We start from the raw sequence: 16223 nt of genomic DNA, 5'->3' as shown, positions 1-16223 counted from the left end.
TGACATAGTAAAGACTTTAATATTTTTTTTTTTTTATTGCATAATAATATTGCCCTTACATAAATGTTCTTATTTGCCAAGTTTTATCTGGCCTTGATGGGGTTTGTTCCTGGAACCCACATGTATCACAGGTCAGCATGTTGTCAGGCAGCTCTCTAATGCACTGTAGGAAATATTGAGCTGATAAAAGCTAAAACTGTCATGGAAATATATCATGGACAAAAATGATTGTGCTAGAATGCTTGATGCACAGCAAATCAAACCCCCTGCAGTAGTGCTAATATCCAGTTGTGTCAAAAGGCTGATGTTGTTTCAATATTTCTTTTCAGAGTGGGAAAAAAACTGTCAAGGCTGTGCTTTGGGTGTCTGCTGATGGCCTGAGAGTAGTGGACGATAAAACTAAGGTATGTGTGCATAGAAATTTTGTTGTGCATCCATGGAAAGCGATTAATCAAGGGTCAAAAAAGTCTTTCATCCACGAAAAGCTCCCAAGCCATCAATTAACCGAGTCTATCAGCGAGAGAGTAGGTCTGTAGGAAACACAAAACATGCAGTAAGACGAACCTGGCAGACCTCCAAAAGACCCGTCACATGACCATCCGGCTTCATGAGACATCACTTAGACTGTCTCAGACACAAGATGACTTTTGAGGCCAAGGGTTCCCGTGTCTCTCACGGTTGGGTTTTTCTTTTGAAAGTTGGAGGATTAATGTAACATCCTTCCCTCACACAAAACCCGGAAAGTTAACCAGAAAAGGTCAAAGGCCTCACATAATGAGTTTTCAGCTCACATAGTAGAAGCCGGAAGGCCACAAAGCTTTCTTTTTTGTTTCTCGTAAGGGCTCCAGACTCAAACGTCCATTCATTATGCCCTTCTAGTAATCCTCCCATATGCATATGAGTCAGCACTGCCACCTAATCCTTCCTGCCGCTGTCTCACGCCACCTGTGTGTCCTGTCCCTCTTCTCCTTTATCGCGCTTAACCTTACTTCAGGGCTGTGCGATTAAACGAATTTCTTCTTTCAAATTTGCCTTCCAACAATAGTGAAACATTATAATTGAGATAAAGCGCATTCCATTCCTTTACATCACTTTTGCCCCTCCTTAAAAAGCCCAAACTTAATGTCCAAATCAGTCTAATCATTGTGACTGCCGTAAAATGCAGTCTACTGCAGGACATGCTTGATATTAAAGAGTTATTAAGAGCATATTCAAGGCCCGTTCACACCAAGAACAATAACGTTCACGGCACAGAGGAACGATATCGTTGGAATCACTTTCAGAATGATTTTTTCTAGCTGATGAACGATAAAAAGATTGACAGCCAATCAGAATACAGTGGCAGACGACATTACTGCAGCACATGCTTGTAATAAACAGAACTTTATCGTGCATAGATGTGGATGCTAATATAGTTATAAATATGGTTATCTTCATTGTTGTCGTTCTTGGTGTGAACAGGCCTTAAGCTGCGAAAGAAAACTCAAACTCTTCCCCAGGTGAGTTTCAGTGTGTGCGCTTCGAGACGGAGCGAAACACGAACAAGCGAAGTATACCTTGGACTTCGGGTGTGTTACTAAAAGGTCAGATGTGTGTCAGTATATTGGATCCATGTGTTAGGTCTTAAAGTGACAGTAGCCTTATATACCTACTGCCGTCTGTCATTACTGTTGATAGAACTACAAAAGATAAAGAGGAAGTCACTCACTGTTCATGACTGAATAACTTTTATAGCTTGAACAAGAATCTTTAAGAATCATCTTTTTTATTGTATTTGTCATATTGTTTGTAATTAGTTTTTTTATTGTATTTCTGACTTGTCTTCAATGAATGTTTGAGGACTTTTTTTTACTTACATTTGGTATCTACATTTTTTATATCATAACAACCCTATTTCCAGAAAAATATACTTAATATATATCACTATTGTGAAAAAAATATATATATATGCATAAGATCTTGGACATATCTCCCACTCCTGATCATTTAAATAGCCGTGATTACGATATTGACCAAAACAATTATGATTAGCAGCCCTACTTGACTTGTCAATTTTCATTATAGTAAAAGGGTTATTGATTACAAGACCAGACTTGTTTTTGTTAGTAAAGACCAGACAGTCTTATTCCTGACAACTGAGATGAGTCAGCATTCATGAATCCATAAAGTTCTTCCCGTCCACTGTAAACCCCCGTCATTCCCCCAGGACACATTCATCCATGATGAAGCTTTTAGAAATCTGACCAGGGCCCCTTCGGTCAGTAATTGGCTAACAATGAATGGGCCCCTCACCTCAACCCAGTCCTCCTCTGCTTCACTGACCCCTCACCTACCACTTCTACACTGTTCAGCTCATGCATTATGTATTTAGTGTGGCCCCCTAACAAGGAAACACTAGCCACTGTTACAGTGGGAGGTCCAGGCTACACAAAAAGCTTTAGTCATGTTAGAACAATCAAAAGGACTAAACCGGTACAATGTGGTTGGGTCGTGGACAAATAAGAATAAATAAGGAAGACCAATCTTTTGGAAATAATATTTTAAAACTGAAATCACTTCATCACTATCTCAGTACAGTTATACCACTTTTTGCATTATGCCCCACAAAAAAAGAAAAAAAGAAAAAGAAATAAAACATTTCAAGGAATTGGACCTTCCTAAAAACTCTCCTCTGGATTTACAAACGCTTGGTAAACCTCAGATTTTATAGTTAAAGGTACACTATGTAACTTTTAGCTCTCTAGCAGTTTAAAAACAAAACTGCATGCATTTTGTGGAAGAACATTGTTTTGGTTGTGCTTTGGCTCTGACATTGTACTTCCTTGAAAACAAATTCCAGCACAGCGCTACAACAACCCATAATTAAACGACCCTTCACAATAGATAATGCTTTACAATGAACTCTGTTAGAGAGCTGCATATAGCAATTTATGTTGAATAAAATACCTCACTCACCTGTTGAGTAATAAAAACGTCATCTTCTCGTCACTTTTACATTTCTTATCCCTCAGTTCTCGCCATCTCCGAAAAGCCATGGCAATGTTGATTCTTGTTTTGTTACGAGCTCTGTCACGTTCTCTTTTTGTCAGCAGACTCTCCTCTGTTCTGAGTTTTTTTTAAACTGGTGATTCCCCAGAGGTTTGAAATTTAGCGGCTCCATGTCGACCTTTCTTGCTCGTTGTGACAACTAACCTCTGCCACTCGCACCATACACGCGCCAAAGTAGCCGGAGCAACTTTTCTCTATTTACGGATATCATTAAACACGCACGGGCAATTGACATATGTACGATTTTGTACATTTTGAACAAAAAAAGTTGCATAGTGTACCGTTTTTTTTGCCGTTTTGGTTGCTATGATACGGAATATCCGAGGAAGTAATGTGTTACTAGTATAGGATTTTGCAGATAGTTTGATTTATCAACAATTACTGAACATTAAAATGCAATAATACCAATACCAACAATACTTCTCCTCCATTGTTGTTTTGTCATTGTTCAAGTATGTGACATTTTGTTGGTGTGGTATTTGTCCCACCCCTCCTCCACTGTGATTGGACAGCTGGGTAAAAAGTGAAGTGATGAGCACTGTGTTTTACCCAAAGTTGAACTTTTTTCAACTTTCGGTGGCCAGACAAATTCCGACAAGCACCCTTCCAAAAATATTTTCCAAGCACTAGTAGTCCCTTGAGGTATTTCAGAGCTTGAGTTGAAGCCGCTTCCTTGAGCCCCTCCTGCGGACAACAAGCCAAATACGTTTAACCTCAATAGTTAAAGATCTATGGTGGCAAACAAACTCATGAAAAATTATTATAGTGTTATCAATGTCATCAGTTTGCCTAAAAGAACACAAAATGTTTGAATGTTTTACGCACTATTTACGCGTGGTTCTAACATTTTGAAAGAACTATCACTTTCATGAAAAATGACCCATTGTCTGTATAATTATAATATGTACAGTAATAATATGAAACCCAATACAATAATACATTTTGGAATAAACATTAATGAAATGGAACTAGGCACTTTCAAAATACTTCTGTCCCAATCCGTCCCTTTCTTATTTTCTCCGTAGGACCTCATTGTTGACCAGACCATTGAGAAAGTGTCTTTCTGCGCACCTGACCGTAATTACGATAAGGCATTCTCCTACATCTGCCGTGATGGAACGACTCGCCGCTGGATGTGCCACTGCTTCATGGCCTTGAAGGACTCGGTGAGGAGAACCCAGCGGGGATTAATTCTTCAGCCTCTGTTCCCTGCAAAGTGGGATTAAGATAGGGATTATGGCAGTGTTATCTCAAGCAGAATAACCGCTTAGAGACTGTTATCTGCACTTGGGGCACAGAGAAAAACACATTAAGGATTAGAATGGAATGGAGTTTTGATTAGGATCCCAATACTATTCTAGACAAAAACAAACTTTTGTGACCATATCACGTTTCTGTCCACCCCATAAAAAACAATAACAGAACTGGATATGTGAATACAGACTAACCTAGTTAGATAGTATTTTAGATACAGTACTTCCAGTCAGTACTTTCATTCCAAAGTTAAAAAGTTTAAACAACCTTTAAAATATGATACATAGTTACATACTTATAAAGCATATCTTCATTTCTTGAATTAAGTTTATTTTTTATTTACCTCATTGGCTGATAGTTTTTTTCTTGTTTCAAGCATAAATCTACAAATATTGGAAAAAATAAGCTTAATTTAAGATATAGTGTCAGACATCTTATATACTGTCTTATATACTTTATATATTTGTATTGTTTTTTAATTAAAAATGTATTTGTATTATATATATATATATATATATAATATATTTTTATTTTAAATTGGTCTTAGCTTTTCAAAATATTTTAACTGTCAAATAAAATATATATTTTAAGTGTACAGTGTTGCTGTGATAGGTCACACTTTAAATTAGGGTCCAACTCTCACTATTAACCAACTATTAACTATGATTTTTGCCTCAATAAATTCCTAATTACTGCTTATTTATAGGTAGTTGTTAATTTTAGGTATTGGGTAGGATTAAGGGATGTAGAATATCATGCAGAATAAGGCATTAATATGGGCTTTATAAGTAATTATAATCAGCCAATATCCAAGTAAAGGCACTTTTCCACTGCGTGGAATGACTTGGCTCGACTCGCTTTACTATGCATGCTAATAAGCAACTAGTTAATAGTGAGAATTGGACCCTAAACTAAAGTCTTACCCCGTGATGTAGCATCATCCACAGCATTTTCATTATTATTATTATAAGACATTATGTGAAAAAAATTGCTTAATTTAAGATATACTGTCAGAAGTTTTAAATATCTTTAAAGTATGTATTTGTATTATGTTTTATTAAACATTATTTTTTATATTATATATAATATGGTTTTATCTTAAATTTATCTTAGCTTCTCAAGTTTTTTCTTGAACAAGACAAAAAAGCTAATTCTAAATATTTTTTGGTGTTTCCACAATGCTAATGCAACTTTAGGGTGAACGTTTGAGTCATGCAGTTGGATGCGCCTTTGCTGCTTGCCTTGAGCGGAAGCAACGCAGAGAGAAGGAGTGCGGGGTCACGGCTTCCTTCGATGCAAGCCGGACCTCGTTCGTGAGGGAAGGCTCCTTCCGCATCTCCTCTGCTGGACAGCAAAATGACCGAGAGGACATCATGAAACAGCTGCAGGACAAAAAGAAAGGTCAGTCTCGTTTCCATTACTCTAACACACCAAAGGCTTTCTTTGTGATGATGCTAATTAGTGAATCTCCCTCCCTGCAGAAGCCTGTTATACTTCTGCAATGCCACCTGGAAATGCTTCTCCTCCAGAGGGAGCGGCTTCACCTGGGGAGAGGGCGGAGCCAGGCGGGCCTCACGCCATCCCGCGCCGACACGCTCCTATCGAGCAGCTGGTGCGGCAGGGCTCCTTCCGAGGCTTCCCTCAACTTAGCCAGAAGAACTCACCTTTCAAACGGCAGCTCTCCCTACGCTTGAATGATCTCCCATCAACCCTTCAGCGCAAGACGGACTTCCAGACCAAGAACCCAGGTGAGTTCTTTTTGTGTACTCAAGCTGTGTAATGTAACCGTAATGTTGACCCAGTAATGTTTACCGCCTTAACTTTGTGGGCTCTGTATCATCAACTAGTGGACTTTGGCATTTAAAATGTATCTAATGCAGAGCCTGCATACAAAAATGTATAAAGGACCATCTCACAAAACTCTATTTCCATTGATTGTACCCATAAATTCATTTGAGCGTGTATTCTAGACCATAAACTGCTGCATTTACCTAGATCTGTTATCTATATGAGGGATCCTTCCATTGGTCCTTTTTTATGTAGCGCTCTATAGATAACATGTTTTGCACAGAATTATGCCGCTGTTTCTGTTCTCTAGCTTAATCCCCTAGACTAAATTCTAAAAGGGGAATTATGGGTCATGTTTTTAACAATGCCATATAAGAAAGGGTTTATCCATGAGTAATAAATATAAAAATAATAAATATGTAGGAAGTTTGAGGACATCATATTGTATGTAGTACAGTTGTTTTTCTTCATAAAAATGTTGCTTTGTAGTTGTGCAAGCAAATTTGATATGAGGAGGACTGTAATACAAAGCAGACCATTAAAAAGTTTTTTAACTGCATTGTTGATTTAGACAAAAATTTTTTTTAAATTAGAGATCCTATTTTAAAATTCTGTGTGATCCTGATAATCTGACAATTATTGTCAGGCTAGGGTTGATAACCGATATATGGTTGATATTAAAATTCTATACTATACTATATTAAAAATAGCATTATAACACACTGCAAATTACATTAATAGTTTTAAAAGTCACAAATGAATTTATTCAACAATTTGAGAATTCAAGCATTATCATATCACATATTATAAATCTATACGTATAAATAAAAGTTGGTAAGATTCTTTTTTAAATGTTTTTGAAAGAGGTTTTACCAAGGCTGTATTTATTTGATTAAAATACAGTACAAATAGTAATATTGTGAAATGTTGTTACAATTTAAAATAACTGTTTTCTATTTGATATATTTATTCCTGTGATACAAAGTCGAATTTTTAGCATCATTACTCCAGTCTTCAGTGTCACATGATTTTTTTATTATTTATATAATTTCTTTTATATATATTTTATCATTTCAATATGCTGATTTGGTGCTCAATTTCTTATTATTATAATTATCAATGTTAAAAAACCCGCTGCTTAATATTTTTGTGGAAACCTTTTTAAAGTTTTTTTTCAGGATTCTTTGATGAATAGAAAGTTCAAAAGAACAGCCTTTATTTGAAATATAAATCTTTTGTAACATCATACATGTCTTTACTGTCACTTTTGATCAGCATAATGCATCCTTGCTGGATAAAAGTATTAATTTAATTAAAAACAGTATCTTATATCATAGATCCAGGTTATTGTAACTAGCAAAATTCCATAAACTTTATGCATGGCCCACCAATATGAGCCACACAAGTGTGATTGAGCTTCCCTATTGGTTTGTGTTAGTTCCAGAGATGGATCTGTCTTTGGCAGGAGAGGCAGACAGCATAAACGCTCTGTGCAGCCAAATCAACAACTCTTTCACCAAACCATCTGAGGACCTGTGTGCCAAAGCTATCAGCAACTGCTTGCCAGTTTGCAGCGCTCCACCTGCCATTCCCCCTCCACCTGCTCCACTGCAAGGTAACAGACTGCATAACCCAACACAAACATATAGATATATTGCGAACAGGGGTTTAAAAGACACTTGATATTCAGTAATATTATCGATCTGACTACACTGACTCTGTCGGATGAGAACAAAACTTAAACTGAGCTAGAATTGACCTGGATGATGACACTATTGTCTTCTTTATAGCTGCTTTAAAGATTAATCAAATTAATTTCATAATTTCATAATTGACGAATTTTGCAACATCGACAGTAAATTGAATCAACATTGAACTGAATTGAGGTTAATAACGACACTGTTGTCTTTTGTAGAGCTGAATAGCTGAATTAAACAAATTTTAGAATTGATTAACTTTAAACAGTTTTTGAACTGAACTGAATCAACACTGAGTTTGTCTCATATTTCTGTGTTTCTGATATATTTCCTGTTAATTATGCGAAGCTGCTTAACTGTCAGTGTCCTGGTAGCGGGACACTAGAGGCTAGAATTACTAACAGCTTGCACCAGTCCAAACCCTCTTTTGGCGTTAAAAAATTACTGTCAGGATTTAGACATGCAGTGAAAAATTAGCGCTGAAAAAGCTTGGGTTATTTTTGCGGCTGAGCTCATTGCATATGCATTTGTTGGAGTTTCCCTTTCAGATGCAACATTTTTGGGAGGAGAGTATTTAAATTAATCATACAAGGTGATTTACTAAGGTTTGCGCTAGATGATTTAATGGTATTTGCGCCATTATTTACAGCCCCAAAAAAAGCGTAAAAACACCAGATGCTGATTTGCTCTTGGTAGATTGCGTTGTTCATTATGAAAATGATCCGGCTTCATCAGTGTTTTTTAATTTGTGTAGATCACGCGCAGAACATTCCACTCCCGTTTAATAAATCTGGCCCTAAGTGCGCTCTATATTTATTCCCTTTTATCCCTATCACAAATTTGAGTAATCATCAAAGATTAGGTATCATTCAAAAGCTTAAACGTGGAAACCATTTTAAAACTGGACATTCTGTAACCATGAAAGCAGGGGCTCCTCCCCCTAGTGGGCGGTCTCATGTTTAAAATTTGACTAAATTTACTCCACTATTTTGTAATCAAAACTTTTTCTAATCTTGACAAATCACATATCGTTGAAAAAGTCGGAGACTCATTGTTATATATTTGGCCACTGTTTTGCGACTGGAGTTTTGTGACTGGAGAATTCATCCAAAAATTCAACGGGATGGGTGTCACCCATTTGCTTTTTTTGGTATAGCACCTAAACAAAATCTCACAGGAACCTACATTTTTGTGATATCAACTTCAAATTTGGAACACAACTTGGTTAGACATACGGCTTTGATTTTCTAACAGTTTTAGAGTCCAAGTTATTCTGTAAAATATACATTTTGTCATTTTGTATGACATTTGCTTTAGAGTAAACTTTTTTACTTTTACTTGAGCAATTATCCACTGAGTGTCTTCCATCCTTAGGTCTTTATTCCAAAGCATTCATGAATTACAAGCAGTTAAAGGCCAATTCACACTGCATTGACAGAATCCGACAGTCATCAGATTACAGCACGTCACTTCTCAGACATTCTAACGGCAATCCAGCATGTTCAATCCGAGAAATCAAGCTCCGACAGACGCCAACAGATTCCAACAGGGGCAACACACGATTCGACAAAATGTTTCTTGCTGTCTGTCGGTGCGGTGTGAATTGGCCTTAAGTTTGCATAGTACATTTTCATGTCTATGCTAAAAAAGGGGGCTTACTGTTAACAGGTTAAAACAATCTGGATTGTTTAAAATGCTATATAAATAAAGGTGACTTGACTTGAATAGTACTGGCATATTTTAACGTTCTTACCTTTCCCATTGTTCCCCAGCTACAAGCTCATGGGTTCAAACAGAGCCTGCTGTCCAGTCTCCTCCTCCCGTGCCTCAGGGCGGCCACAAACGGACCCCATCTGAAGCAGAGCGCTGGCTGGAAGAGGTGGCTAAAGCGGTGAAAGCCCAGCAGCAGACTCCACCTACTCTACCACCACCACCCACTCAGCAACCTCCACCCATGCCCACCATTCCCATCGCGCCTGGTTCCCTCCCCACCTCAATGCAGCCATTCCCAATGGCCTTTGACGTAACTCCCGCACCTGTTGGCATGTTCGCCCAACAGCCTCTTCAACCGGCTTTTGTACCTATGCAGGCATATATGCCCACTCTGGCCAACAGCATGACCTATCCCAATGCCAGTGTGCCCGTGGTGGGCATCACACCGTCGCAAATGGTAGCTAATGCATTCTGCTCTGCCGCCAGTACAGGGGGCGGAGCAGCGATGGGAATCGGGATGGGGCCTAAGACAGGTACGCTTGGTGGTGGCCAACATTCGGCTTTCCCCAACCTGCCCGGAGGTTTCCCAACCACCACATTCGCCTCTCCTCCAACCGTCAACGGCCACCAGCACAACTCCTTTCCATCAACGGCCGCAACCACCAGTGTTACTCAAAACGGTAGTACCATAAAAAGCGGTACTAGTTGGCCGATGGAGGGTCTGAATCCGAATCCCACAGGCAGTTCCCAGGAAGCAGAGCATTTTGAGGCGAAGTGGGCTGCTCTGGAGTCCAAATCGCAACCGAAGGCGCAAAACCCTTTTTCGAATGACTTACAAAAGACTTTTGAGATTGAACTATAATTGTAAGGAGACTCTGAAAGTTTGGAACTGTTTCATAACCAATTCCCCTTCCCCTTTTTTTGGTCTCCGAAAGGGTTTTCTTACGCTCCTGGTCTGTTTGAGGGCATTGGATGTTGTAAAAGATCATCCGGTTGCATTTTGTGTCATTTTGAGAGTCAGACTCAAGATTTGGAGAACGGAAAGACAGTCACAATGGTTCGGCACTTACGGGACAGCTTAAAAGAGAAACCTGCACATTACTTTCACCAGTAATGACCCTTTTACCTAAAGGAAATGCTGAAATTAGGGGATGGTCAGAATCTATTTATTGTTTTTATTCGATTATAATGGTTATTTTAAATCAGATTTTAATTATTCTTGGGTTTCCCTTATTTATTTTTATTGAACAGGGTGAAAAATTACAAGTGGAATAAATTGGCTACTTGAAAACTGAGTCACCAAATTATAGATTTAATAATAATTTGAGCTACAGTATCTTGTTGAACAGTGAGTTTACTTTGTGATGTAAATAGCATGCTTTCAGTTTACTTTTATTTATTGCCCCTTCTGTGGCCGTTTAGTTTCATTAATGTCAAATGAATCAGTCGTGACCATTGAAGCATCAGCTCTGAACCAAGTGGATAGGAAAAGTTCCAATCCAAATGCTGCACATTCCAACCCTGACTAAACTATTGACACCCATAATGCAATGAAAAACTAGACCAAAATGCAAGTGTAGTAACCTTGACCTTTCTTTATTGACATGGAACCTTTTCTGGAACAACTTTTCTGAGGGTTATAGTTTTATTTTTTATAAGTCGACAATAACATTACCTTCAATAGGGTTCATGGGGCTTCTCAGTTATTAAGAATGTATTTCAAAAACTTTGTGACCATTCTAGGGCATTAAAATGACAAAATGGGTTAGAATGGGTGGTTGTGAAGAGCAACTGTATTATAAAATATTAAAAAGGGTTGAAGAGGGAGGTTATAGTGTTCGTTTATGCAAGCAATGGAACGACTACACAGACTCTTAATGGGGCAGAGTCAAATGGTCCCGTTCATGCATGTTTAAAATATCCCATATTACAGTATGTTAAAACATTGAATATGCATATTAGTCTTGGCTTTCGTTTCTTATCACCACTGTTTCACTCTCGCTGGTCTAAGAAAGGGAATAATTGTCTTTAATTGCAGGTGAATAATGTCAAGCATTCTACACAAAAGGATCTCATGCAGTTATTCTAAAATCAAATCCTTCTCATTCATGAGGTTCATATTTTCTCCAACGTTGTGCGTTTAGGCACATTTATCATTTAAAGAGGTCATATGATGCTATTTTAAAATGTTATTTTGTTTATTGGGTGTAAATGTAATGTTCAAAAACACACTATTTTTCACATATTGTAAATTATTGCAGTACCTCTATTCCCAGTCTGTCTGGTCGACAAAGCCCCTCCTTCTGAAATTTCAGAGCGATCTGATTGGCCAGTTGACATGGTGCGTTGTGATTGGCTAAAAACCTCAAGCATGTGTCAGAAATGTAACACCCTTTACCATAACAGCGAGCTTCAGCTTCCAAGGCATTTATTAACGTCATCGGTATTACAGTATCAGTTCGAGCACGAGTAAGATTCTGGAAATGTGCTTGATCGAGCAGATAGAACATAGCCAATATAGCAAGCAGGACTTGAGCAGAACGTTTCACGGTGGTACGTTTTTATTTTGTACAACTTACTTTTCAGATAAAATGTCATGATGGTTTAATTAATCATCTTCACTGTAACAACTTTATGCCTTGAAGTGAGAGCATAAAATAAAGTTTAAAAAACATACTGAAGTGTATACTTCTAATTTATTTTGTGCATTGAACTCACCCGGGTTCAAGAAGCTTTCCTCCGTAAAACGCGCTGTACACAAGCTATTGAAGCTAACTTTAGGGTTTATTGTGCAGGAACAGTGTCATAAATAAATCTTAACCACTTATTCCTAATTTCATCTGTTTTCTGTTGGCCTAACAAAGGGAATTTGTTTTCGCATCCAAACACACAGCGTCTCCACGACATGAAACCAACACTAGAATTCCCTGAAGCCTTGCTTTCTTTCTTTGCGTATGGACAGGCGTTATGGTAATATGCCACATCGTGACACAGACATTCCCGGAAGTAATATCTGGACTTCGATTGAGGTCGATTCGATAAATCCCTTTGTGGGAGGCTTTGTAACTTTGCTGATCTCATACATGTTACGCACTAAAGGAAAGGGAAAACATTAAAAAGCATCATATGACCTCTTTAGAAATACTCAATGTTTGTATATTTATTTTCATCAGAGTGTACGAATAAGATGTTGAATGATCTTTCTGGAGTGTGTTGAGCCTGCAAGGTTCAAAGCTAGATGATCAAAGTCAGACTGCACACTGTGCTCGATGAAGTGAACTCCACACACTCTTCCTGTGGAGACGGGATAGCAGTGGACATTCAAGGCAGGCACAATGTTTTTAACTCCTGTTTCGAAAAGGCCATTTTGACCGTAATGTGTTTTAAATTGACCTCCCGGTTTTCTTATCAGTTGTTTATTACAGGGTCAAGCAGGTCTATTGTGTGGCACAATGAATCTAAAAATTGTTCTTTTTCCAAAGACAATGCATTTGTAATTCGGCCAAGCGATATGTTGTATGGCGTTAAATGGATGAATTAATTCTACTCAATTGCCCTGGTCTTTTTGTCCACTCTCTCCCCCTTGACAAAATCTAGTTTTTTTTTCAAAACCAGGGAACTAAATTACCTCATAAAGTTGATTGTAAACTTAAGTGTAGTGATAACAAACCAGTGGAGTTTATTTTTATTCTTTATTTACAGAATTTTGTATTTAAACCTACATATTTCTATTGTAATTACATTGTATAAAAGATAAATAAATAATATAATATAAACAATGGTTCTTTTGTTGGTGGCTTAATTCGTGTACATCATACATACATATGAAGATGAAAATATGAATATATTGTGTGTATATATATATATATATACACACACAAACATACAGTATTTGTTACACACACATATAAAAATGATATATACATACACACACACAATTACTACCATACTATATGTGTGTATATATACATATATATATGATGCAGTGATGTTAATTTTTGTATTTATGCATACCATGATGTATAAATACTTACATTAATGATTTTTTACTGATATCAGTATCATGTCAGTATAATTTTAATTTGCTTTATGCTTAATATTAATTACTTTATTTTAAGTTTAATGACATAAAAAATACCATTTTCTATAGAAATAAGTCAAATTAATCTCCATCATCACCACATTAATGTCGTCAGTATATGGTCCGGGGCTATGAAACAAAACGGAATATTGTTGACGTGCTGCTCCATTATTTCACTATACTGTATGGTCCCTCTTGTTCATAACGATCTAATAGAGCCCCTTGAAAAGATTTATGAATGGACTTTTTGAAATTAAAAAGTCACAGACCATCAACCACACAAACTGGCAGAACTGGTTATTAGTGCCTTCTTTGTGTTACAGTAGAAGCTGAGAATCCGAATTGTTAAATGGACCCAAGCAAGGCGCCGTGTCTTCCCCGGGGAAGCGTGAGAAAACGAGAGAATGCTTTCCGCGGTGGCGACTCTCCTCTTATTGTCCTGCACCCACAGAGTGACTGTATGGATGAGGGGGAAAACAGGACAGTGCAGGATCAGTTTCCATGGATACGGAAGCAAAACAGCCATTAATAATCATCCAAAAAGAGCCACAGTAAGCAGAAAAACACTGGGCCCCCGGATATAAATTAAACTGGCAAAGGCTATACGAGAGGACACTGGTGACTAGGCTATACAATATTCTACACTGATGCATCCACAGCAGTTTTTGTGTTTCATTATATAAGCTGGCTATTTGTGAATTCAAATAAAACAATAGCCCAGATTAAGTTTCAACCAAAAAATAAAATAAAACAGCCTATCAGGGCGGTTCCAGTCGAAATAGTAATGTGTGAAATGGGGATTAAGGAATTACAATAATTCTTTCTGTTGAACTGGGATGTGCTGCTCATTTTTCCTGACTGGCTGGAGCTCATGGTCCGAGCATGTGCGTCTGCAGGACGAGATAAACACAGAGTGCATGACGGCGTCCTGCGGTGGACTATAAGCTGTCCATGCAAATGATGTTATGCATTTTAAGAGACTGATAAAGCTCACAGTGAAATATGTAATGATTCTGACTCAAATAGAGCAGTGGACCTCAATGGCATTAAACAGCATAAAGAGGACAACAATAGGTAGACCTTTACTGTAGACTGGGGCTTGCTGTCAGGAAGTGCTTTTTCCAGTTACACAAATGTGTGCCTTCCTTAGGAGTAGTTTTCTACGTTGATTTCAAACAAAATACTACTGAATCGTCTATGTAAATGGTGGAATTTACTAAATAACTTGGCATTTTTTTTTGACAAATTTTCCCCCCGTTTCCCCAATACATTTAAAAATCAAGTGCTAAAGTGGTTTCATAAGGTCATAAAACATTAAAACATTTTTTTTTTTTTTTTTTACATCTTACAGACCCAAAACATTTGAACATTATAGTGTATATTTGTAACACCATCTGATGGGCTACAGTTGAAGTGAAGATTAAATCTGAAAATAAAAATCTATCTATATTGAATTTTCCTAAAATTTGGGTGTTATATATATATATTTTTTTAACTGTCTTGATGAAGGTATGGGATGCGAAATGTTTTATAAGCAGTCCATTACATCATTTCTTGTGCAACAAGACTTTCATAAAGTAATTTGATGAAGTATTTATGTTAGATCTTTGTGCATAATCTTTATCTTCCTTTACAAGAACAATATCAACTAGATGCGAAAGTTCGTCGAGACAAACTTTAAGTTGGCTTGATAAAGTCGGACCAGAAAGTTTGAAGAAGTTTGAAGTTTAAATTAGTTTGAAGTTTAAATTAGTTTGAAGTAGTTTGAAGTTTAAAGTAGTTTGAAGTTTAAAGTATTTAAAAGTAGTTTAAAGTATTTTGAGTGGTTGGTTAGTTGTCACAGATGGTTACTATGGAGTTTTTATAGAGTTCTTAGCATGATCTTGGCATTATTTAACACAAAGAAAGAAAGAAAGATAGGTTAGAAAGATAAAAAGGTTAGAAAGAAAGATTAGTTCGAAAGAAAGAAAGAAAGAAAGAAAGAAAGAAAGAAAGAAAGAAAGAAAGAAAGAAAGAAAGAAAAAGAGTAGTTAGAAAGAAAGAAAGAAAGAAAGAAAGAAAGAAAGAAAGAAAGAAAGAAAAAGATTAGTTAGAAAGAATGAAGGAAAGATTAGTTAGTTAGTTAGAAAGAAAGAAAGATAGGTTAGAAAGATAAAAAGGTTAGAAAGAAAGATTAGTTAGAAAGAAAGAAAGAAAGAAAGAAAGAAAGAAAGAAAGAAAGAAAGAAAGAAAGAAAGAAAGAAAGAAAGAAAGAAAAAGAGTAGTTAGAAAGAAAGAAAGAGATAAAGATTAGTTAGAAAGAATGAAGGAAAGATTAGTTAGTTAGAAAGAAAGTTAGAAAGAAAGAAAGAAAGAAAGAAAGAAAGAAAGAGAAAGAAAGAAAGAAAAAGAGTAGTTAGAAAGAAAGAAAGAAAGAAAGAAAGAAAGAAAGAAAAAGAAAGAAAGAAAGAGAAAGATTAGTTAGAAAGAATGAAGGAAAGATTAGTAAGAAAGAAAGAAAGATAGGTTAGAAAGATAAAAAGGTTAGAAAGAAAGAAAGAAAGAAAGAAAGAAAGAACAAAAGAAAGAAAGATGGATTAGTTAGAAAGAAAGATAGATTAATTAGAAAGAAAGAAAGATGGATAAGTTAGAAAGAAAGAAAG

General features: G+C 36.8%; 1 protein-coding gene across 2 annotated transcripts in view; it reads left to right on the top strand.

The window, feature by feature from the left end:
* numbl (NUMB like endocytic adaptor protein) overlaps positions 1-13241 on the top strand; it is a 54461-nt gene extending 41220 nt beyond the window's left edge. For both annotated transcript variants that reach the window (XM_084419932.1, XM_084419931.1), the window contains exons 4-9: positions 330-404; positions 4074-4214; positions 5499-5703; positions 5784-6050; positions 7529-7705; positions 9560-13241. In XM_084419932.1, the coding sequence (XP_084276058.1) occupies positions 330-404; positions 4074-4214; positions 5499-5703; positions 5784-6050; positions 7529-7705; positions 9560-10362 (1668 nt within the window). In that variant the 3' untranslated portion in view covers positions 10363-13241. The remainder of the gene's footprint in view (positions 1-329; positions 405-4073; positions 4215-5498; positions 5704-5783; positions 6051-7528; positions 7706-9559) is intronic.
* Positions 13242-16223: the final 2982 nt, after the last annotated feature.

This window comes from Rutilus rutilus (assembly GCF_951802725.1).
Source record: "Rutilus rutilus genome assembly, chromosome: 9".
Classification (NCBI taxonomy): domain Eukaryota; kingdom Metazoa; phylum Chordata; class Actinopteri; order Cypriniformes; family Leuciscidae; genus Rutilus; species Rutilus rutilus.
This window is presented reverse-complemented; position numbering and strand designations above follow the sequence as displayed.